Source organism: Styela clava, chromosome 15 (genome assembly GCF_964204865.1).
Source record: "Styela clava chromosome 15, kaStyClav1.hap1.2, whole genome shotgun sequence".
Taxonomy (NCBI): domain Eukaryota; kingdom Metazoa; phylum Chordata; class Ascidiacea; order Stolidobranchia; family Styelidae; genus Styela; species Styela clava.
Genome location: NC_135264.1, coordinates 16578471 through 16603154, shown reverse-complemented (window position 1 = coordinate 16603154; position 24684 = coordinate 16578471). Strand labels below are relative to the sequence as shown.

At 36.8% G+C, this 24684-nt stretch overlaps 1 protein-coding gene across 2 annotated transcripts; it reads left to right on the top strand.

Moving 5' to 3' along the window:
- On the top strand, positions 1 to 23265 carry LOC120333770 (uncharacterized). Of its 2 annotated transcripts, XM_078120529.1 has the most exons (20): positions 1 to 1789; positions 2167 to 2273; positions 4797 to 4898; positions 5481 to 5571; positions 8622 to 8812; positions 11461 to 11665; positions 12454 to 12610; positions 12787 to 12905; positions 13513 to 13631; positions 14495 to 14541; positions 15575 to 15823; positions 15957 to 16052; positions 16896 to 17002; positions 17767 to 17864; positions 19179 to 19253; positions 20270 to 20329; positions 21609 to 21697; positions 22012 to 22050; positions 22647 to 22819; positions 22871 to 23265. In XM_078120529.1, exons 1-19 carry the CDS (start codon positions 516 to 518, stop codon positions 22785 to 22787), a joined length of 3366 nt encoding a protein of 1121 aa, XP_077976655.1. In that variant the 5' UTR covers positions 1 to 515; the 3' UTR covers positions 22788 to 22819; positions 22871 to 23265. The 2 variants fall into 2 exon arrangements, with proteins under 2 accessions (XP_077976655.1, XP_039257064.2); XM_039401130.2 differs by having other exon boundaries at positions 22647 to 23265.
- The last annotated feature ends 1419 nt before the right edge of the window (positions 23266 to 24684 follow it).

Here is a 24684-nt window from a genome sequence, read left to right as displayed (position 1 = left end):
GTGTAAACAGTTAACTCTAATCTAGTGATATTATTTAACATTATCGTAGTGGAATAATTTTGAAAGCTTACTGATCTTATTCTGAATGGATATGGAATTTTACTTTTTTGGATTTAACGAAGAACATAAAGCAATTGGATAACAAAGGATAGCATACATTCTCAGCGAGATTGTATGCACCACAATAGCTGAGTAGAGTTTATTTAACTACCACATCTCAGTGGTTGTCAAACATTGACTACTTTTAGACTAAGAAAAAACATCGAAGATTATACATACCTGTATATTTACACTGTTGACTACTGTATATTTTGCTGCTTTTTTGCTTCGCGAAAGTCATTTAAAAAAAAACTTGTAAGATTTTAGCTTTTTTGATATCATCGACTGAAAAGTTTACACTACGACTTTGGAAAAAGTTCTGAAAAAAAACAAAAAACAAAAAAAACTTATTGACACTTTTGACTGCAAAAAATTTACTTTTGTCCTTTGAGTAATTGCACATATAATTGCTCAAGATGGCTAATGCATTCAATGATAATTACTCTACTTCAAAAGCTGAAAGTGACAATTTTTTCGAGTGTGATGATGTAATCGAAATTTTTGAAGATGCGCTCCAAGATAACCGCTCTGGAGTTCCTTATGAGATCAAAAAAAAAAGAGAAAGTCAGAAAAGTAACAGCTGTGAAAATAGGTGCAATGAAAATCAAGAAATTGCCGAAAAACGAAGTGAAAACGAGCTTTCTTGCAAACGAATGGTAATTTTACCGAAAACAGGAAGCAAAATTACAGAAATTGCTGCTGCACTAGATCTCACACAAGAGAATGCTACAACAATCCAGCCTACTGTTTTAAATAGAGCTTTTAATGCTTCACTATACCCTGTGGAGCCTCCTTCTGAAAGAGCATTCATCACCCAAAGAGTTGCATTAAAAGGAAGTTTGGCTAGTCAGAATGACAACAACAATTCAAGCAATGCTAGTTATATTGATGATGGAAACAAAAAGAAATTTACGGATGATTGCAATGGCAGAAATAATAAAGCATACACTGAAGAAAAGTTCGAAACTTTGTTAAAATCTCATGGAAGCCTTGACGAAACAGAATTTCGTAAAAATGTCGATCAAACATCGATTGGAATTGAAAAAGATAAAACAAACGTAACTTCAATTAAATCGCATGGAATACATGAAATCACTAATGAGAACAAATCGCAAGAAAATGACACGACTGAAAATGGCGTCCAACCACTTGGTGAAATTACAGATGATAGTACGACTCCGGATTATAAAATTGGGAACGATTCGCAAACTTTAGCACCAGGAACGCATCCCGAAAAATCTTTAAAGTTGAAGTCTAAGGATTTGTGCAATACTAGATCTAATAAACAAACACCATCAGTGCTAGGATATTCAAATTCAGTTGGAAAACTTCGAAAACAATGCCGGGCGAACGTTACCCTGTATAATAATTGGAACTTTAGGAGTCATTTTTATGTGAATTTGATAGTTTTTGTGCTGCTACTGGCTTTGAACCCAATCCCATATAAGAAAGATTTCAAAAATCCTTTCTTGAGTCCTGTGAACGTAAACCAGTACAAGATTTACAGGGGCAAGAAGAGAATCCGTCTCAAGAAAATCAGTACGAAAAAGTGTCCCGCACCCCCAGATGTGCTAGAAAATGGGACATGTATATATTCAGACGGTCACATCATAGAAGAACAAGCGGAAACAGTCAATGAAGGGGGTCACATTGAATTAATGCAGCCACCGAGGAAGGATGGTTCTGGAGAGTATGTAGAATATAAAGTATTATTATATTATTGTATCGATCGATTACTTTTTGCTCCGAACAAAGCTAGATAAAAGCTGCCACTGATATCTAAAGAATCTCTATACATATTTATTTTGCTGTCAAAATTCGAAATACCCAAGCGCGCATTTTTAACTCTGTCATTTGGTGAAAGAAATATTAATAGCAAGCCAGGAGATGTTCGGTTCTCAGTAAATTGTTCAAGAATAGAGTAAAATGTTGTTGATAAAGGCAAGCATTTATGTCTCACTGCAAATGCTGCGAAATTGTGTTTAAGAAAAAAATTTTGAAAATATATTTTTTTGAGACTCGGACTATAAAACAATAAATAAACTTAATGATCTTCCCTTCATTTAGGCGCGGACATCATTACAAGTATCAGCCCAACGACGTGGAAGCAGACGGAAAGATTTCTGACATCGCCAGCGATCCACCAGGGCAACAAAGCGTCTACATCCCCCCAGGTAGATTTTGATAGAGTTATTGGGTTGTTAGAGACCAGATTTTAACCTTTTCCAATTATCCTCTCCCCATCCCTACTCATATATGAATACTCATACTCACTAATAAAAGTATTTTGTTTATGGGGCCCATTCATCTATATCAATGCATATCACCATTTAGTGTGGAAGGGGGGGTAAAAAGGTCCCCAGATTTCTCATGAAATTGAGCGTTTCGGGGGTACTGTATTGCCAGAATCAAAATGTTTTGATTTTTGAAAGAATTTCACTATTTTTTACACCTATTTTGCGTTATTTATAGCATATTACCACTTAAAGGTTCAACGAATAAAATAGTTTTTATTCAAAGTGAGGGAGTAATGAAGGGGGCTCCCGAAGTATGTGAATCAAGATGGCGGACATCGGAATGTAATATATGTAGTAGGTTAGGGTTAGGCCATAATTTTAGGTATAAATACTACGGGAGGCTCTTGGCTAGTCTTCGAACTGATAATAGGACTAAAATTAGGAAAATTGGATAAAAATTATCGCCTAACCCTAACCTGTTACCCATGTTACGTTTCGATGTCCGCCATCTTGGTTCGCATACTTCGGGAGCACCTAATAAAGAGTTCCAGAATAGGGATTTAGCAGTCAGTCAGTAATTTATTTTTTCACTTGCCGAAAGTACACATTGTACAAACATGATTAAAAAAGATAAAAAAAAAAATTCAGGGTGACAGGAGACACGATAAACCAGTAATGGTTATCAAGTAGCGTCACCTAAAAGGTTGAGAACCACAGGATCAATGGTTTAGTAAAAACACGCCATATGATAGCACATTGATAGTCCTAACGTTACAATTGAAAAAATTTCTTATAAACAGTGTTCTTTGTTCAACAACCCCCATTTCAATTTCAGTATGGATAGAAAAGTTTTGAATTACCCAGTGTGAATAAAATTTACTTTATAAATTTGTTTGTAAATCATTGTAGCAATCTTTTGATTCTTTGTTCAACTTGTTAATAAACACGCTAATGGACTCTTTTTGTTAGGGAGCTTGTTAATTAAAATTTAATTACTTATTCAATAGACATTGTGCGTTGTTTGTTTTTGATTACTTTAGAACAGGGGTTCTCAAACTTTTTAAGCTGCGCCCTCCACGTTTTTAGAATTTTTCAAGTCTTGTGCCCATTTTAAAATTACCCAGCTAACAATAAACTACAAAATAGCAGATAGTAAGGCGGAAGTTTTCCTCCCATTGTGGAGCGCGTCCTGCTTGAGAACCACAAGGTCTAGAACATAGTAGAGAGAACTTAACATAACTTGGCGCGGCGGTGTGGCTCAACGGGCTAAGCAGTAGGAATACGCTCGCCACCGCACCTCTAATTACTCTGCGTGGGTTCGCAGGTTCGAATCCCATGCAGGGATGGTTATGTGCGAGAGGATTGCTGGACTCCTCGCCGTCATTGGGTGGTTCACGTAACCGCTGGTTGGTTACGGCTTCCTCCACCACCAAGTCCATGCTTCCGAAAACAAACAATATAACTAATCCCATACCCGACTTGGAATGGTAACCGGACGGGAGGCCATGGTTCGCCATATGGATAAGCCGTCTTATCGGCTTTCCTCTCCCCCGGGGTAAATATGTAAATCCTATCCTATCCTTATGTGCAAAGCATCCTAGGTTACTGAAACTTTTGAGTACAATCATACAAAAAGAGAAATGAAAAATTCTTAACAAAATATTTAAGAAATTCATGGGTTATTTTTTGGTGTTTATTCACTTCGCATATTTGTGTTTCAATTCTCCTAGCTCAAAAATTTAGGCAGGTATTTGCATCCTAAGCCTTACAGTTTACGAGTCAATGAATGTAGTAATTACCATGACAAATCTATGAATGACTATATTCGAGGATTAGGGTCACGTATAGGTTAATAAACGTACGCGACATTCTCAAAATATTTCAGCGATTGTTCTCACAGAGTTCCAACGGTGGTCTTCATACTTCCCCTTCTGTCAAAATCAGAGATATATAATAATCTTAATTTAATGGAGAATAGCAATAGTTATATAGACTTAATGTACCGTCGTCCGTCGCATTCTCGAAGGTACTGTTAATTTTTTGTACTGTGAGATCGAGGAATGTCTAACTTAATTGAATAATTGTTTGCACACACGCAACACTGAGTCTTTGTTCTGCTCTATCTCCCCTTTTGTAAATATTCTCAGGAGGGAAAAGACAATAGTTATATAGACTTAATGTATCATAACATTCCTTAAATAATACCGGTATATATCATTGTTTGTACTGTAGTAGCAGAATGTCTGACTTTGTATTGAATGAAAGTTTCTCCTCCCTCAGGGTAAACGTTCTTATTTATTGTTCTCAAACTGTCAGAATACGATCTCAAACTGGGGACGCCACCCTACAGGGAGCGCTCAACGCGTTTAAGGGGTTAGTAAGAGTACACCGAATTTACACAGAGTACTACATTACACAAAGAGACCACACTACATTATATAATGTTTTGTTTTATTTCAGGTGATACTCGGAAGGAAGTATATCGTCTATCAACTTTCGAAAATTTTCCAAGCAGTCCAGCAGAACCAAGTGTGCTCGCTCGCCATGGGTTTTTCTATACAGGTACAGGCTATAATCCATATCTATCCATATCAGCAATAGTAATTATCCTCGCATGAGATTCCAATTGAGAGGTGAGGTTGCGAGCGTATTCCTAACGCTTAGCACGGTAGTCGAAGTCTTATAGTCATAGTTAAATATTACCAAAAATGTCTTTATTTAATTTCTGGAATGAAGAGATTGTCTAGAAACATATCTGATATCCAAATCAATTTGTCAAATTATTTTGTTTTCTTGATTTACCTGAAGTATTACCGTTTTGAGCTGATCATATGGCTAAAAAGTGTCTTCGTTCAATTTATATAATTCAGGGATGTCTTATTAATAAAAGAACGGTGCTCCAGAAGTATGTGCACCAAGATGTCGTACAGCCTGATTCCTAACCTGGTACACATACTATGTTCAGGTTGTGCGCCATCTTGATGCACATACTTCTGAAGCTCCAAAAGAACTATAAGAAATGGGAAAATTATGCCGGACTGGAAATTTTGCTGCTGGAACAATACTAGAAAACTAGATCATTATGTGTTAGTGGCCACCTATAAAGTTTTTATTCAAAATAACTATGTTTTTTTCACTTTGTAGGGTTCTACGATCGAGTCAAATGCTTTTCTTGCGCTCGTACTGTCCAGGAATGGCGAAATGCTGATGATGCTAGGGACAGGAAATGGCATAAGTAAGTTTATTGACGAGGGTATGAGAGGGAGGCCTAAAAAATGATTTTTTTAAGAACTGAGATATTTTTTTGTTATTATTTTTTTTTCTGCGGGACTAATTACTTATCCTTCTATGATTTTGTGCTGTACTTTCAAAAGTACTGGCCAAGTCATCCCATACCCAACATGGACTGGTAACTGGATGAGGGGTCGTGGTTCGCCATATGATCAACCCTTCTTATCGCCTTTCCTCTTCTCTGGAGAAAAAAATGTAAATGCTATCCTAACCTAGTACTTGTATGATCATCAATGGTTTTGTAATAGTTCGGTACTCCTGTAGTATGTGTGCCAGGTTAGGGTTGAGCCATATTTTATTCCGATTTTCCTTATTTTAGTCTATTACGAGTTCGGGGACTGTCTGTGTTAGCCAAGTGGATATACCCCCTACCTATCTAGCTCTTTACAAAACTTGATGTGAAGTAGGCGAACAAAATTAGTTACCTCCATATTGGTACACATAATTCTGGAGCACCTTTCAATCTCATAAATAATAGAATTTATTAAAAATTTCAGGCTCCAGGAGCCCATCTCATTAATATTTTATTAGTCTACCAGTATGGGAGGTCTGCCCAATTTATTCTAATAATACCTTCAAGGCTTCAATTATTGAATTCTTATTCAAATTCCTTTTTTCACTCACGTAGCTTGGCGGAAATAATTTGAATTTAAAATTCACGAACATGCCTATATTCTGACTGGTCCTGACACTCCAAAAAATTTTGCAAAGAGTACACCAATTTTACACAAAATACTATATCTATTGTACCTTTTTAGGTTTTTGATTCGAACACAATCATTAAAACTAGTGTAAAACCTAAATCTCACGATTTTGAAAGAATACATAGGATCAGAGAAGCGGTGCGCTTGCATAACAATCCCGACTTTGATCGTAAGACCCGAGAAAGACCGCTCTTCTCGGAACAAGGGGTTGCGCACAATTTTAATATATTGGAAGGAATCGATATTCCATATTCGAAACTATTATTTCAGAATGTAGGATATTCAAAATTGTAAATTATTCTTATTAAAGCCATCTCAGCTTGAGATCTTTATAACGTCAGTGGGTGGTTAATTTTATAAGGAGACTCTTAAATAATAAGGCTTAACACCATGGGGGTCTAAATATTATTTGCCCTTCTATTAAATCATAGTATGTGTACATGGTTACGTCTTCCCTGCCACACAAGGTCACACATCAGTAATATTATTGTTATTTTGGTGCTCTACTCCTTACCACCTAGGGTGGTTCACATAACATTTGGTCGGTAAGGCTTCCTCCGACCATCAAATCCATGCTTCTGAAAACTGGTCAAAATACCTGACTAACTAATTCTGCATAAAACAAATATGAAAAAATTTTGATAAGTGGATTATCTTTGCCAGGAAGTCTATGAGATTTTGATAAGGCTGTGCATAACAAGAATATTTTTGTGTTTGAGTGCAGTGAAGATACTCAAACAACATAAACTTGTGTGGGAGTAAAGTAAATATTTACATACTTCCGACAGTTGATTTAATCTCAGAAATGGAATTTTTGATCAATCAAACATGTTTATTATGAATATCAAACATTTTTCCGGAGGTACGTAAGGCTTTTTATAAAGCGCTTTTCACATCTTACGCTCTGAAAAAGACCTCTAACAACGGCTAGATATTTTTGAATACCTAATCATTTTAGAATCGAATTGAATTATTCATTTTCGTCTTGTTGACTGATCTCGGTGGAATTTTTGATAAATTGAAAACGTCTGTTATTAATATAAAACATTTTTTGGGAGAAACAAACTTTTTTTAATACACAGATTTTTTTAATCGTACTTTCTGAACTGGCTGCGCATTTTCGAATACCTACTCTAGACACATAAGATATTGAAAACATAGAATCCATTAATTATTTAATTCGCTGAGTGTTCACATGCCATAATAAACATGTTTCATCAATAATTCACTAGAAAGAAAAAGTAAAATTATGTCAGACTTGAATTTAAAAAATACATCTTCAAAGTGGGGTACTCGGGAAACAGAGTTTGAATCTTGAATACTTAAAAGAAATGTAAACTAGTGACTTTTTATTGTAATGGGTGCTCCAGACACATAAATTATTCATCATTACTTGTACTTACTTATTACTTATAACATGGCCATTAATTATTTAGTTTGCTGAGCGGCGTGGTATTCGAACCCGAGACGTAAAACCTGCGAATGCCACGATGCCAACACAGTTAAGGTCATCACTTTGTCCGTTAGGCCAAGGGTTTTGAAACTTTTGATGTTACGGAGCCTGTGAAGAGGCTGAATGTTATTTACGAAACCTCACAATTAATTTATAAAAAGAAAACTCTTATTTACCGAATAATGTTCCTGAATAAACCAAAATTACTTTGTTTAAGGATGTATTTGCTGCTTTTAATTGAAAAAATAGTCATTATTTTAACAAGAGAGCTACGCACAAATATATGGACACGTTAGACCAGAGCGAATCAGTCTTTACCGGTACCTTTGACGCTACCGGTACCCTCAAGAAAAGTTCTGAATTTCCAGTAGCAAGAATTTTGCAGAATCAAAACGTACAGCCAGTCATGACACTGACTAAAATCCGTGTTCCCATGGATAAAAAATAATACAGCAAAATTTTAGACGAAATATCAAATTTCATAAAATTCACGCAAAATTTTGAAATAAATAAAAGTAATAGCCTGCTAGCGAAGAAATTAATCTTTAACCACTGAAAATTTGGAAACCATCTTTAACCACTGAAAAGCAATTGGTCCAGTATTCGAAGAGAAAAGCGTTTTTTTAAAAACGTGTCAAAGAACAAGAACAACAACAACAACAACATAATATTGGAACGATCGTTATGGCCACTAAACGTGTCCAATAAGTAAACGAATAGCTCGCGGAGCCCCCAAGTTTCTCTCAAGGAGCTCTGTGACTTCGTATAAAGCACTTTCAGAACCTATGCGTTAGGCCATTGCACGGTTCAAACTTACATCTCATTTTATATTTTTAGTCCATCCTGCGATTTTGCGAATGGTCGGCGAACTGATAACATCCCTACTGGCGGAGGATTCACTTCTTTTCTGAGTAACAGCGGAATGCTTCCGGGGAATTCATCTCAGGATATGGACGTACCAGAGAGACAGGCTGCTACTTCCGTGAAAGAAGTGAGATACCCAGGAGGAAATGTGGCATCAGGTTCAGGTATGTGCAATTTTTATGGCGTTTTGTGATAACAGGGTTTTGTGGAAGAAAATACTGACATATATATACGGGTGTTAAAAAAATTTAGGTAAAGTTTTTCGTCATGGCAACGCTAAAAAAATAACTGTTAAAAGCGTCAGTCGAGAAATGTTTAAATGGCATTTCACCGTAAATCAATACTGTTAAAAGGTATCAGTCGTTAAATGTTTTAAGTAGCATTTCATCTTAACTTCCGTTAATTCTGCGTTAGTTTTTTATCACCTTGTATATATAGGAGGTTGATGTGATTTAACACCACCTTAAGATTGATGCGGACCTGCGTCGGTTGAGAACCACCACTATGGACAAGCCGTCTTTGTCTCTTTGATACACAAAGAGTTTTTTTAACATCTAGCGATGAAAAGTATAATAACGTAATGTAATAATCGTAACGTGTTATGGGCAAAAATATAACACTATCGCTTAAAGAATGTCCCCCGTTATGAGTATATCGAATAAATTTTTAGCGTCATGGTCAAATACTTAGGTAGATGTTAATCGGAAATTATAAAACATTTGGTTACATGCTGTGTGGTGATTCTGCACAGTTATGTAGGTCAAATTACCGCAATACTTCCTGCCTGAGTATTGCAACATTACAGGCGTTACAGCTTAATGAATGTCTTCCTATATTGCGAACAGCGAAGAACAGTTTTAGTGCTCGGAAATTTATACCCAGAAAATTTTGAAGAGTTTTCAGTTTCCCCAAAATGCCATTTATTTAAAATGGAACTGTTTTAAACTGCACATAAAATTAAAAAATTTACAATATCAAATTTGAAAATTAAGAATTGGTCCAAAAATTCAATCCAAACTGGGCCTCTCCGAGAAAAGAATTTTATTGCGTTGTAGTTTTTTTGGGGGGGAGGGGGGGGGTGTAAATTTCTTGGAGTGCAATTGGAACATTAGCTTTTTATATGAATGCCATTCTCTGCATAAAAAGCAAAACATTTGTTTCAGTACCAGGAAATTGTACTTAGAAAATTTCCTTAATACGTCGAACAATATGCGCACATCGTACAAAGAAACAATTATGAAAGCCTCTCATGGAATTCCACTGTTTAATCGAACCATGTATCCTCTATTTTCATGGAAACACGGAAGTTTCTACATAAGCAGAACTGTGTAGGTCTCGGGTCTTTAGTATTAGGCATTACTGCCTAATAAATTTCTTTCTGTGTGAACAGAGAAAACCTTCAACGAACAAGTGTGGAAAACACAACATGTGTGGGAAAATAGAATGTTCTGCAAACAGATTTTTTCACTCGTGACAGTACGCATACATCACTGATTGTGTAATTAATATTATAGCCGCTATAGAATGTCCACCTGTACAAATATACCAATATGGAGGAAACCAATTTTGTTCGCCTATTTAAACATCAAGTTGTATAAAGGGACTGAAACCTAAGGGCAGGGGGATATTCACTTGGCTAACACAGACAATCCGACCTAAAATAAGGAAAATCAGAATAAAATTATGGCCTAACCCTGACATGGTACACATACTACGGGAGTATCCAAATTTCACCCATATGAAATAAGTTCATATACTGTGACTTCATTCCTGGAATTTTTTGAAGTGCTATTGCAACATTATTGCATACTGTAATCCAAACTGCGTGAAGACTTGTTTCTTAGAAAAACAACCACAGAGGAATGTTGCCAGATGTTAGCACGGACACGTTAATCTTAAATTACATAAGACAAGAAGTGCTTCGAAATTTAGACAGGATTTAGATTTATTTTCTTTTGAAGAATAACACTATGTTTTTTTTGGAAGAGGTCTTTTGTGTTCATTTATCAAAAATAAAATTACATTGTAGAAAATCACGAGATTTTTTTAATAAACAATAAACATTATACAAAAACCGACATGCATTGTTTTTATTTGTATTTCCTATACAAAAATCAAGTGACAAATATCATGATTGTGACATCACACAATCTTGAATTGTGATGTGATCTTCACATCTTCTCAGGTCATTGAACCTTTCCTCTCCCACAAATGTTAAATTTATTTTAAGGGTAGGGTTCAATTAAAATCATTTTTAAAATTCAAATTAAGTCTTATTTTCAGGCCAGGTCTTATTTTCGAGGAAACACGGTAGTTTTGCGATGGTTAGCTATTGCTGTGTTCTGTGTTATGTCATAAAAAGTCAAGTGGGTCCGCCATAAGCTGTGGTAATGAAAAGTGGGTCCCAACTCTGAAAAGTTTGGGAACCACTGATGTAGAACATATACTATGTAAAATGTAGAACCTTCTCTCCAATTAAGGTTCAGTGAACACAACTTTAGAGTTTCTGCGGCCTTTGTTCAGGCATGCATGCATTTCGTTGAAGTTTCCCCTTACATTATCACCTTGTATGTACTGAATTCTTAAAATCATTGCCAACGAGGAATTTATTATGCAAGACTTCTTGAAGGAAGTTTGTGAACTCTTAACTAATAAGGGCAAAGTTTTTTTTTGCTTTTTTCATACGTTTAACGTTTCTGAACGATGTAGCCATTGATGCGTAAAATGACAGAATTTCCACTATTTTATTGAAATGGCATTATGCTGATTATAGCAAAATTCACTAAAAATTATTTTTTCATTTGTACAACAGGTGGAGCGTATCAATTTGGACCGGGGACAACAATTCATATAGGTGGGCGATCAGCAACAGCCTCAAATCCTTCCTCAGGTCGACTTAATGCATCACAAACTAGGGGAAACCCCCCCACACCAAGGGAATGGAGAATGGCAAACGTAATTTCATCAGATCATCGAAGAATGCTGACTAATCTTTTTTTGGTCAGAGAACTTGATCGGTAAGTAAGCAGTTTACAAAAAGTCATTGTCAAGAGCGATGCCGCCTTTTATTTTTATTTTTTGGAAATGATTGCTCTGTTTGGTAAATCATGCACCTGCATCCACGGGCAATGTTCCCTCTAATTTTTGTAGTATGTGTCCGCAGAAATTTCGGTGTGTGCGCACTTTTTTGGAAATGACTAATATTTGTGCAAAAACCAATGAAGAAATTTTGGCGTTCTAACCGGGTAATAAGTGGCCCGTGGAGAAGCGCTAATTTTGAATGGTGTGTGGCCCGGAAATTAGTTATTAATTTAGTTTAATCTGGTATTTCAAGCTTTTATACTCCAATCTATTATTTATGTCTGTGACATTACAATGCCCTAACAGGTAGCTTGTGCGGAAGAACAACGCATACCATAAGATCAATTACCAAATAAACTATGTTAATAAATAAATAAAGGATTCGTTCGCGGTTTCACCCAGTATCTGGCCCCCTTGTATTAAAGGTTGCACCCCCCTGCTCTAGGCTATCGTGCCCACTTCAGTTTTCAATCAGTCGTCGCTCTCTATTTGTTACTTTTGATTTTCAGCAAAACCCCCGACAATAACAGTAATTCCATATCTAAAATTCCCATTTTTTTTTTAACTAGATATCAGAACCTTGGGTGTCGCTGCTCGATAACCTGCTTTTGTTCCATGCGACTTCCCTTCCCCTGTAAAACTGCATGGTCATATCTATTTTTATTAGTATTAATTTTTTACTGGTTGGAAAAAATTAACATACGGAATGTTTTTTCCGTTACAGACTTGCTTCATTTGGCCGTTGGTCTATCGCTCGTCCCAATGTTTCACCCGCAGCGCTTGCAAGAGCAGGTTTCTTCTATTTAGGCGATATGGATCGAACGCAATGTTTCTCGTGCGGAGGGGTTTTGAGAAACTGGACAATTGAGGATGATGCATTTGTGAGTATATTTCAGGTTATTTTTTATGATGTGAGGAAAATACTGATTTATTTTCGAAAATATTATTACAGTACACATTGCATTGAAAAGAATAAACAATCATAAGATATTATCAGAAAGGGCGCGCAAGACTGCAAAGAATGTAGTTGTTATGCAAAATTTTTTAACCATTTCAGGACGAACATAGGAGCCATTTTCCAAATTGTCGATTCGTTCTTGGAACGGATGATCGTAACGTACCAATACCCGAAGTTGATGAGACCGCAGAGGAGAGGAATACACAATACCCATGCAGGTGGGTAATAGCTTATCTTTTTATCGTTATCTTATCTTAAAGGTTGTTATCATATTATCTCCTCATCTATTGAGTATCCTCGCAGAATGGCGATAGCTTGTCATTCTTATTACTTATCGATTTTAATCGGTAAGTATGTTGATAGGTATTTGTCTGTCTGTATGTCTATTTGTTTGTCTGTCTGTTGGATGCACAAGATATCTCACGAAAGCGAGATTGAAATATTAATTATTTGGTGATGGGACACAAGGTGTCACTATGGAGTAAGAGCGCTGTTTTGGGGGATCCCCTAACTTTCGATCGATAAGTCTTCTGTCTTTGACCGATATTCTTGTCTCTGGATTATCATGTTATCTTATATTTCGTTTATTGATTGGATATCCCTGTATATTGGGGATAACTTGTCTTCTCTTTTTACTGTTATCTTATCTTACTGCTATCTGGGAGAATTGAGCTAATCTCTTGCAGACTATGTCTTTGCAGAGTGGGGGTAGCTTGTGTTTGGGGGGAACCCCCCTTTTTAAATGAAACTGTATCATACAAAGAAACGCTTTTCAAATTATCAAGATCTTTCGAAACCCGTAGCACTTTGTTCTTGTTTTTCTAGGTTTCCTTCTAACCCCCATATGAGAGCAGGCCGCGAAGAAACATTTGATCGAAGATGGCCGAGAGGTAGAGTGCAAGCAACACCAGAACAAATATCAGAGGCTGGGTTTTTCTTTCTAGGTGCGTATTACTAAGTTGAATTATTTCCTGTCCAGAAAATAGGAAGGGGGGGGGGGGGAGAAAAAAAAAGAGGGCTGAGTTTTTCTTTTCAGGTGGGTATTACTAAGTTGAATCATTTCTTATTCTCAGCATGGTGATGGGTTGGGGTGTGTGGGGGGATGGAAGAAAATAAGAGGGGTGCTGGACATGAGCAAAAATCAGATGCAACTCTAAATGATAATATTTCAAATGAGGATAATCTAAATTATAGCCGTAAAAAAATTGTCTTCCATATTTAGCCCGGAGGAGAGAAAAGATGATAATACAGCTTGATTGTAAAGTGAACCACAGTCAAGGCAATAGTCCAACTAATGCTGATGACTCTTGAGGGACACATCTGGTCCACGGGCTGCAGGTTTTGAACCCCTGGATTAGAATATTCATAATTGGTATCAATAACACGACTAATGCTACCGATGCTCCGTGGGTTGCTTAATGCAGGGCGGCGATTTGGTTTACTGTCGAATCATACAATAGGATTCATATGTTTATCCCGGAAGAGATGGAAGCCGATAAGACGGCTTAATCATATGGTGAAGTCCATGGCGGGTATGGGATTAGTTAGCCGGGTATTTGTTTCAGATGCATGAACTTGATAGCGGGGGAAGCCGTAATCGACCAGCAGTTATGTGGACCACCCTTTGATGATGGGCAGTTCAGCAATCATCATTATAACTATATTTGAAATCCTGACCGTAAAGAATTCGCAAAACCAATAACACATTCAAAATATATACACCTCTGCTAACAGTTGACACTCTAGCGCCAACTAGCTGAAAAATCATCAAAAATATGAGATCAACTAATATTCATATTTTATTCAGGTGAACGTGACCGTGTCAAATGTTGGTATTGTAACGGCGGTTTGCAAGTAAGTTTTACAGTTTTTTTTATAGTGAAATGTTCAAAACAAGGGCTGGATATTTTCTGTTTCACAGAATACCTTCATATAAGATTGCAAGCAACTATACATATATTTACGGTAATTGCTGTGACGTATAGGCATAAATATTGGCGCTCCAGAAGTGTGTGTACCAATATGGGTGTAATTAATTTTGTTCGCCTACTTTACATTAAGTTGTGTAAAGGGACTGAAACCTATGGGCAGCGAGTATATTCACTTGGCTAACACAGACAGTCCCCAAACTCGTAATAGAACTAAAATAATGGAATTCAGAATTATGCCCTAACCCTGACCTGGTAAACATACTACGGCCCTACAGGGATACCTTATTATTGTTGTAAGACTTGAACCTTTCAAATCTATCCTGTCAGGGGAAATCTGTATAGCAAAATATAAATTCTGTAAATAGATTTTTTCCGTTTTTCCTAATTTTTTACTGTAAAATGCTTATTGAATTACAGTAATTATGCTAAAAATATACCATCAATACGCTATTAACAATAATGGCTAATCTATTTAGAAAGTTATAAATTTCATGAGAATATTTTTTTTGTTTTTCCTGTTTCTTTTTTTACTATAAAATGCTTAATAAATTAATATGCTAACATTATACTATTAATCACAATAATTCGGATTTGTCCAGTGCCATGTTCATGTTATGTTAATCACTTTTTCATGAGTGTGATAACATATGATGGACACAAGACTTGGAACTCTTTGTAGTCTATTCAGTCAGGAAAACTTGCTGTTTTTCATTACTAAATAACATGCAAATAATAGGATAGGATTTACATATTCATTCCGAAGAAGAAGAAAGCCGATAAGACGTCTTAATCATATGGCAAACCATGGCCTCTCGTCCGGTTACCAGTCCATGGGTATGGGATTAGTTAGCCAGTTATTTGTTTTCGGAAGCATGGACATGGAATACAATATATATAATATACAATTATTCACAATAGAGGCTGTTTATTGAATTTATTTTCATCACTTTTTTTAGAATTGGGAGTACGATGACATACCATGGGTCGAGCATTCAAAGTGGTTTCCGACTTGTCAATTTTTACTAAAAACTAAAGGAGTCCGTTACGTGTATCGTCATCTTTCACAAGCTGCACATTTTCCGCGGCCTATAATTGCTCGTCAAGATGGCGGCCAAATTGGTGCACAAGCAATGGATATACCTCCTGCAATAGGGGGCGGTAGAGTGCAAGCACCGAGCCCTCCCCCCGAAATAGTGGACCCGCAGGTCAGTTATTTTTGGTATTTTGTGCCCTGATGTTTCGAGCTATCTCAATATGTGTTTTCACTGCTTTCCTGAGTCTTGTTCAGAGCAGGAATGAAAAAAATAATTTAGTAAAACAAAACTAACTTTTTCACAGGAGGAAATGCGGAAACGTAAAGAAAAGGTTGACAGAGTCTTACAAAATTCTGAGAACGTTAAAACTGTCATTGCGATGGGATACGAGCCTGAAACGGTAAGTGACAATCTAAAAAGACCAAAATTGAGTATCGTATATTCTTGCATATAAGACGAGTTTAAAAGTAGAAAAGTTGCCAAACTAAGGTTTCGGCTTATATCCGCATAACTCTGATTGCACTAACTCTCTTCTAAAACTATTTGCTGTGATAGGTGCGCACCGCGTGTTACGATTTATAGGTCGGATTATATGCGAGGATGTACGGTATGTATTTATTCTATTTGGGAAGGGATGGCGAATAAAAATGCTGCATTTTTGTTGTCCTTTTTGTAAGAAGCATGCACTCAAAATTCTGAGAATGTTAAAACTGTGATACGAGCCAGAGATGGTAAGGTGATTATTTAGCGTCCGGAATGTGGCACACAAGAAAAAATTGTGCAGCTCGGAAAAAAGTAAACATTTTAAATGGTGGCCGTCTCGCGAAACGAGTTTTTTATTTAGTTTAATCTTGTACGTGCGAGTTATTCCAATCCCTTACAATGCTCTACCAGCTAGCTTGTGTGAAGCGAATATTGCATGTCATAAGATGATCAATAACCAAAATTTTTGTAACAACAACTACCATAAAGCCTATGTTAAATAAAGGTGGGGCCCGCGGTTCCACTCAGATATTTGTATCTAGTCCTGTATTGAAGGTTGCACACCCCTGTTTAAGCTAAATATTATTTATTCGGGGGGGGTATATAATTTTTATAAATACTGCATTTTTAAAGTCCTTTTTGTAAAAAAGAGTACAGTATAGGACAATCACTGGCTTCTTGCCTTGCTTGTACATGGTGGAAAACGTATAAATATGTCAAGTAGCAAAAAAAACTCACTAGATTGCAATTTCTTTACCAGGTTCGTTTAGTTCTTGAGGAAGCTGCCGTCAATTCTTCGCATGAAGAAATATTTGATGGAATGATGCCGCTTCTAGATGAAGTTATGAAAAGAGAAGAAGAGATTAAGTAAGTTTGTTAAAAAAATGTTGGTACTCTCAAAGTATGTGAACCAAAATGGCGGACACCGGAACGTGGTATGTGCAACTGGTTAGGGTTGAGCCATAATTTCAGGTACAAATACTACGGGAGTCACTTGGCTAGTCCCCGAACTCGTAATAAAACTAAAACGAGAATATCGGTCAGAGACCGAAGACTTATCGATTAAAAGTTGCGGGATCCCCCAAAACAGCGCTCTTACTCCATAGTGACACCTTGTGTCCCATCACTAATTAATTAATAACTCGCTAATTATACGACATAATTTGCCAAAAATCAATAGGCTTCTGGTCCGAAATAAGATGAATGCAGATGCAAAATCTGGAGCAGATTCAATCTCGCTTTCGTGAGATATCGCGTGCATCTAACAGACATACAGACAGACAAATACCTATCAACATACTTACCGATTAAAATCGACAAGTAATAAGGAAAATTAGAATGAAATGGTTCCGGTGTCTGTCATCTTGATTCATCTACTACAGGAATACCATAATTTACCCAATGAAAATATTTTTAATCATTCCAAGAACAGTGGTTTTCAAACGATGAGGTGTTGACAATTTTTCGAGGGGGCTTGAAGCTAAATAAAAATATAAATGTTTGATTTGATTTTGCCTACTTTATTTTACATATTTACATCAACGTATTAACATGTTTTTTTTCAATAAAACACACTTTCACCTCACTATTTGTTAACAATAATTAAATTAATTTTTTATTCCGTGAACCAGGAAGCAAAAGGAGGAAGAAGAGGTCATGAGAAGAACTCAGGAAATTCGACAACTTCAACAACAAATTCAACCACCTAGTTACCAATCCGTTTCATCAAGTAAGTATACTATGCGACCCAATGGTAGCTTGTTCAGACCCTTTTTCATAGCGGATATTTTGGATTTGAAAATTTAAGATCTGAATTCAAGTTGCAATACAGTAAATTTTAATTCTGCTTAAACGTATAATTAGTAAATGCACCTAAACATTACCAAAGTAACCCTAGAGGCACACCAACAGGAATGAAATCTCAAGTACAGCAAGCTCATGGCTACTTTACCCTCACAGCTGTTTGTCATGATCAGTCATCTGTGACTGATGACATCACAGGTCATCGTCAGCCATCTGAGAAAATGCTAGTTGCCAGAAATACAATAAATATACAGTTAACAGAAAATTCAGTGGGCAATGCCTAATCGTCGATGTGGTGCGTTGTGCTAAGCTTTAAAAATACGCTATCCACACCTCTGATTACCCTGGGTTGGTTCGCAGATTCGAATGCCAACTGGGGTTAATTATGTGTAGGAGTATCGCTGCTCACTCTGTCGGAGGGTCATTCACGTAACTGCTGTTCAGTTACGGCTTTCTCCACCATTAAGTCCATGCTTCCGAAAAACAAATAACTAACTAATCTCATACCCGACATAGACTGGTAACTAGGGCTGGGCATTTTTGAATACCTGATGATTTCAGAATCGAATCGAATAATTTTTTCGAATCGAATCTCGAATACTTGGAAGGTATAAAATTGTATGTGACTTTCCTATCATTTTAGGTCCTCCAGACACATAAATTACTGAAAACATAGAATACATCACTGACAATAAAAAAAACGTTTTCATCAATACCTCAATACAGAAAAGAGTCATATGTCAGAATTGTGTTGAAAAAATATGGCTTCAATGAAAAAAAAATGAGAAATTTACCTCGACCATTGGCGAAAAGAGTAAAACAAAATGGCGGCAATTCGAAAATTTGCTCTTAACCGATTCGAATAATTTACTATTCGATTTGAATATTCGATTCGAAATGCCCAGCCTTACTGGTAACCAGACGAGAGTCCCTGGTTTGCCAACTTATCAGCTTTTCCTCTCCCGGGATAAATATGTGAATACTGTCCTGTGATTCCCATCCTAATTTGCCGCGGCACACTAATGACCCCTTTGCGAACCACCGCACTAGCCCAGCCCAACCCTCTTCTCGAAATGAAAATCAATTATGCGCCCATTCTGAATTATACCTGATGTCAGATTCTTTTCTTTTTTGCAAACTTTCTACCATTAAACAATTTCAATCCAATTACAAAATTTTTAGAATACAGCCTAAATTCAGTTAGACTGCGGTGCCTTCCTAACTGCATTTTTTATTCCAGATTACAGCATGCCGTCTAACCTGACAAGCATGGTGACAACGCCTTCCATAAGTTCGGCAGTTTATAATGTTTCAGGTTAGTTATTGAATACAAATTTTTTTCGGGGGGGGGGGTTCATGTCTTGTTTTGAAAACGTTTTAGTCAAGCTGTGGCTATAGACTAAGAGTTACTACCCCACAATAAATGTTACTACTCCACAGAACCCCACAATAAATTTGGGGCTTCCGAAGTATGCGAACCAAGATGGCGGACATCGGAATGTAATATGTGTACTAGGTTAGGCCCTAATTTTAGGTATAAATACTACGGGAGGCTCTTGGCTAGTCTTTGGACTGATAATAGGACTAAAATAGGGAAAATTGGAAAAAAATTATCGCCCAACCCTAACCTGTTACCCATGTTACGTTCCGATGTCCGCCATCTTGGTTCGCATACTTCGGGAGCACCATAAATTTAATATAAATATAAATACATTGTTATTTGCTGATTAATGTTCCTGAGTAAACTGCAAATTTATTTAATCTATTTAATGACTCGGATGTATTTGCAGCTGTGTATTTTAAATAACTTTCGTATTTCAATGAGTAAACGAATAGCTCGCGTAGATACTAGGTTTCTCCCACGAAACTGGGGCTCTGTATGGAGCACTCCGAGAATCTATGCTCTAGGGCAGGGGTGCACAACACGGGGCACGCGTGTCGAATTTGGCACACCATACGCTCAAACGTGGCACGCGAATGGTTTTGTAAAAATAAAAATTGTATTTATGATATGCATTAAAATATCACATTTCTATCAAAATCAGCAGTTTTTTTTTTCAGGACATTAAACTGTTTCAATAAATAGATATTTGTTATTATGTATCATTATTGAAATTTGTTTGATGTGTGTTTTACAGGAGTTAATTTACAATACCAACGATTGTGCATGGCATGCGACAAGATTATTTTGAAAAATTTGGCACGTATCCTCATTTGAGTGGTGCACCCCTGCTCTAGGGGGCCCTAGAGGCCAGTTTAGGACCTTGATTTGGTCAAACTACCATCTTTCCATTCTTAGTATAATTTTAAATTCTCATGATTCATTTTCAGGATTTGGAGACAGCGACGATGAGAACCAAGATTTATATGGAAGCATAGCAGAAGCCGCAGGTAAGAAACATTTTTGGTGGGGCTAAAACAGGCTGGGTATGGTTTAAAAAGACCTGGGGCCAAAAATTGTGCCCATCTAGACTGGTGGGCCATGTAAGTGTTACGTAAAAGTTACATTTTATGAAAAATATTTACAGTGTTACAAAAGCAAAAATGGAAAACAATTGGCCCCTTTACAAAACTAAATTTCTTGAGCTTTTTTTTTAGCTAACATCAAAATTAGTTTTATTTTGGTTGTGGCAGCATCAGGCGGGCTAGATTGAATTACTAGATTGAATGAGGGATGTCTTACACGCTGTAGTTTGCCCATGTTAGTTGTACAATGTGTTTGGAATATATGATCTGGGGAAGAATGTTGACTGGGTAAAATCATTCTGATTTTCCAACAATATGAGGAAATATAGAAAATGATTTTTTTTGTTTTTACCATTGCACAGGAGGGCGTAGCCCGAAAAGTAGGGGGGGATGTTCTGAAATTTCAATTTGCCGAGTTAGATCGAAACAGCTAGAGGGTCAGTCGGAAACGTGTGTTTTCACGAGTCTTTGGGATTAAAAGCGTTTCAAGCCACGAAAAATTGCTATTCATGATACAGAAAGATGCATTTATTTTGGGGCTCCCGAAGTATGCGAACCAAGATGGCGAACATCGGAATGTAATATGTGTAATAGGTTAGGGTTAGGCCATAATTTTAGGTATAAATACTACGGGAGGCTCTTGGCTAGTCTTCGAACTGATAATAGGACTAAAATAAGGAAAATTGGAAAAAAATTATCGCCTAACCCTAACCTGTTACCCATGTTACGTTCCGATGTCCGCCATCTTGGTTCGCATACTTCGGGAGCACCTTTATTTTTCTACATTTCAAAAAGGGAGGGTCCGACCCCCAAAATCACCCCCCTGATTGCACATATATATCATGTATAATATCTATTGGTGCACCTTGATTTCTGTTATATGTAACATTTCATTATTGTTACTTATCGATCTCGATCGTTAAGTATAATGATAGATATTTGTCTGTCTGTCTGTTAGACACTTTAGTATGTTACGCGATATCTCACTAAAGCGAGGTTGAATCTGCTCCAAATTTTGCAAGTGCATTCATCATATCTCGGACCAGAAGCCTATTGAATTTGGATGAATTATGTCACATAGTTAGCGAGTTGTTAATTAATTAGTGATGAGACATGTGGTGTCGCTCTTGAGTCAGAGCGAAGGATACACGTCACTAGATCGATAAGTCGGCGGCCTCTGATCGTTATCTCGTTATTGTTTTAGGAGCTACAGGAGGACAGCCGCAACCAATTAATGTCACACAACCTTCTACAAGTACCTTCAGTATCCCAGAAGACCAAGAATCTATGAAGGTGTGAATCTAACGTTATGTTTGTTTCAATATGTTGTCAAAATTCAGGGGACTTTGACCTAAAAGGAACAGAATTTGAAAAAAAACAAGTTTTGAAAGACAATTTTTGTTTTTTAAACTTATAATTTCTTTGTTAAATACTTGTTTCAAACTTTGCATTAAAAATCTCTGCAATGTCCTTTGTTGACAATCCTTATCAAATTACTCAATTTGGCATAAATCAATTTTTTGGGCATTTGGCATAGATCTCGTCAGGTACACATTTAATTCAACATATTCACACTCCGTCTTCTCGAATTGATTTTTCTTTTTTAGGAAATACTCGAGAAAAAGCAAGAAGAAAAGATGTGCAAAGTGAGTAAACTGTTTTTTTCTTGGGAGTGGGGAGATTTTTTTTTATTCGCGCAACATTTCAATAGTGATAACGGAATTTAGAAATAAATGAAAGGCACCACTACAGTACTGGAATTTAACAATTGCAGTCCTCCTTTTTTTATTCAACGCCTGTTTATTCATGTTAATGATGCAAAAACGTCAATCGCCAATGTTACCCCCCATGAAGGCTGCGTCTATGTGACTACAATCAACGTGCCCAAAACTCTTCCTTTCTTGCAAGGTCGGGGGGGATTTTTTTGGAGGGAGGGGATTGTTTATCATACTTTCTAGTAATATTAGTGAATTAACTTAAAAATGGAAAAGCTGACGTTTTGTGAAGGACCCACCTTTGTGACTACAATAACTCCCGTTTATCTCCCAATCGGTATTCATCAAATTATTGTAGTCACTATAAACATGTGTATAACTGCGAATGCCGCTAAATCGCTTTTGAAAAAAAAATATTAATGTTAAAAATTTGTGGGAGGGGGTGATGAGCCCTACTGCCCCGCCTGACTGCCCACGATGAGGCTACAACTTCATACCATGCTCAAAACTCTATATTTTTTTTCTAGATCTGCTTTACTAACGACGCAGATATGGTATTCGTGCCATGTAGCCACATGGTTTGCTGCAGGACATGCACGGAGGCGATTCGACAGTGCCCTGTTTGCCGAAAGAAAATTGAGAAGGCGATTCGAACTTACTTGAACTGAAAAAAATGGCGATAGGAGGATACTGAAACCTAGAGAGAATAATTCCGACATCCAGGACTTAAACGAAAATATGGAGAATCAAATCCAGTGATTGGGATAATGAGCTCTGAGAATTCGACGCCATGAGTGGGCAATTACTTTCCTGAGTGGACCAGTTGAAGATAATGGACTTGGTTACTGGGCCGGAGGCTCAAAACTTATAAAAAAAACTACAAATGAAAAATCAAAATTTATATCCATAAAAATTATAATCAGCAGACACAAGTGGGCCGGATGAAACATTTTGGTGGGCCGTAATTTGCCCAGCGCTGCTGTCTGCACAGATCAAGAGTTGTGTTCATGCGTATACATACAAATAGAATTAGGCGTAGCAAATTTATAGGGGCGTAGAGTGGGCGTGGAAACATTTGTTAATTCTTTTTTGCAATTTTTGTAGATAGATTCTTTGTGCTTGAATAATAAAGAAACAAAAATCGTATATGACTCGAGATAAGTCGGGAGTGGCGAATTTATAGGGGTGTGGGGTGGCTAGGACAACAAACAAACTTCTGAGCTTTCGGTCAACCGGTTAATTTTGTTTAACGTAACTGCGTCACAGTGAAATGGTGGCATTTTCCGCACCGGTTGCAACCGATAGCCAAAACAATATGATTTACGGTATCACCTCAGTAAAATCACAATATGGAAATTTGAATTGTTTTACAGCGGTTGTAACCGTTAACCACAAAAACGATAAACCAAGTAAAATTACTTGCACTTATTTACAACACTTATCCGGAAAATCGGTCTACCTACTAACATCCAGTGAATTATATGAAATTACGATATTTGCATATTTTTACTCCGGTCGTAACCAATATCCAGATAATCGGTCGATCAATTAATAACCTCAACTATATTACAGTAGAATCACAAATCAACGGTTACAACCGTTAACCACAAAAGTCGGGTTACCGATTAATCTCTATTGTCTGTATCATACCGGTCGATTATTTTGTTAAGTTTTATGTATCGAAGATTCTTTGTACATACTGTAAATAAACTGTAAAATCAAAAAAAACTTCTTGTATATGATTCGGGATTAGTAGGGGGTGGGGAGTAGGCGTGGCACATTCAGTGGGGAGTGACTGTATCCGAAAAAATTGGTCCAGTGACAATACCACTGAAAAATCACAATATTTGTATATTTTTCAAACGGTTGCAACCGATAACAAAATCGGTTGACCGATCAAACAGAGGTATAAAGGAAATCACGAATTCTGCATTTTTTTGCAACGGTCATATCCGGTTAATAGTAAGGCCAGTGAAATAACGAATTTTGTGCTCACTGCGCCCTAAACTTTGAAAAAAATTGCGAATCTACGTTCCAGTGCCCGCCATCGTGGTTCACATACTAATAGAGAGCCACTAAAACAATAAAGAATCATGGTGTAACTCACTTAGAAGTATTGGGACTTGTATTTACTGAAATACATAGACCCATTGGGACTATAGAATAAGAGTGCCGCATTACGCGTTACTGGATCTCCGCTCTAGGAGTCGCTTATTCTCAGTCGTTTTTCTGTGTGTTTGGCTGCAGCGTGTGAAGGACTGAACCAATCAACATGAGTTATGCTGTCACCCTAGTCATATGAGTTTCAACTAGAGCAGGCTACTCAACTATTTTTACCAAAGATCCGCATACAAAACTTCAGAGATATTTGGGTCCTGTCTTTTCAGAAATTATATTTTGGCAATCTTAAACACGCACTTCCTCGGCCGACTAACGATTATTAGCTAATCAAGATTGTTGTTTATGGCGTTATAGTTCTTTTCATATATATTCAAATCTATAAAAGTGATTTTATAAAAGGAAACTTTAAAAAGTGGGGCTAATGATCCAAAATAAAAAAATTAG

Bases quoted from the DNA above. Each gene is read 5' to 3' on its own strand.
- LOC120333770 (XM_078120529.1), top strand. From the start codon at position 516: ATGGCTAATGCATTCAATGATAATTACTCTACTTCAAAAGCTGAAAGT. The intron at 19,254-20,269 runs GTTAGTTATTGA...ATTCATTTTCAG, and splicing joins GGCAGTTTATAATGTTTCAG to GATTTGGAGACAGCGACGAT. The intron at 20,330-21,608 runs GTAAGAAACATT...TTATTGTTTTAG, and splicing joins AAGCATAGCAGAAGCCGCAG to GAGCTACAGGAGGACAGCCG.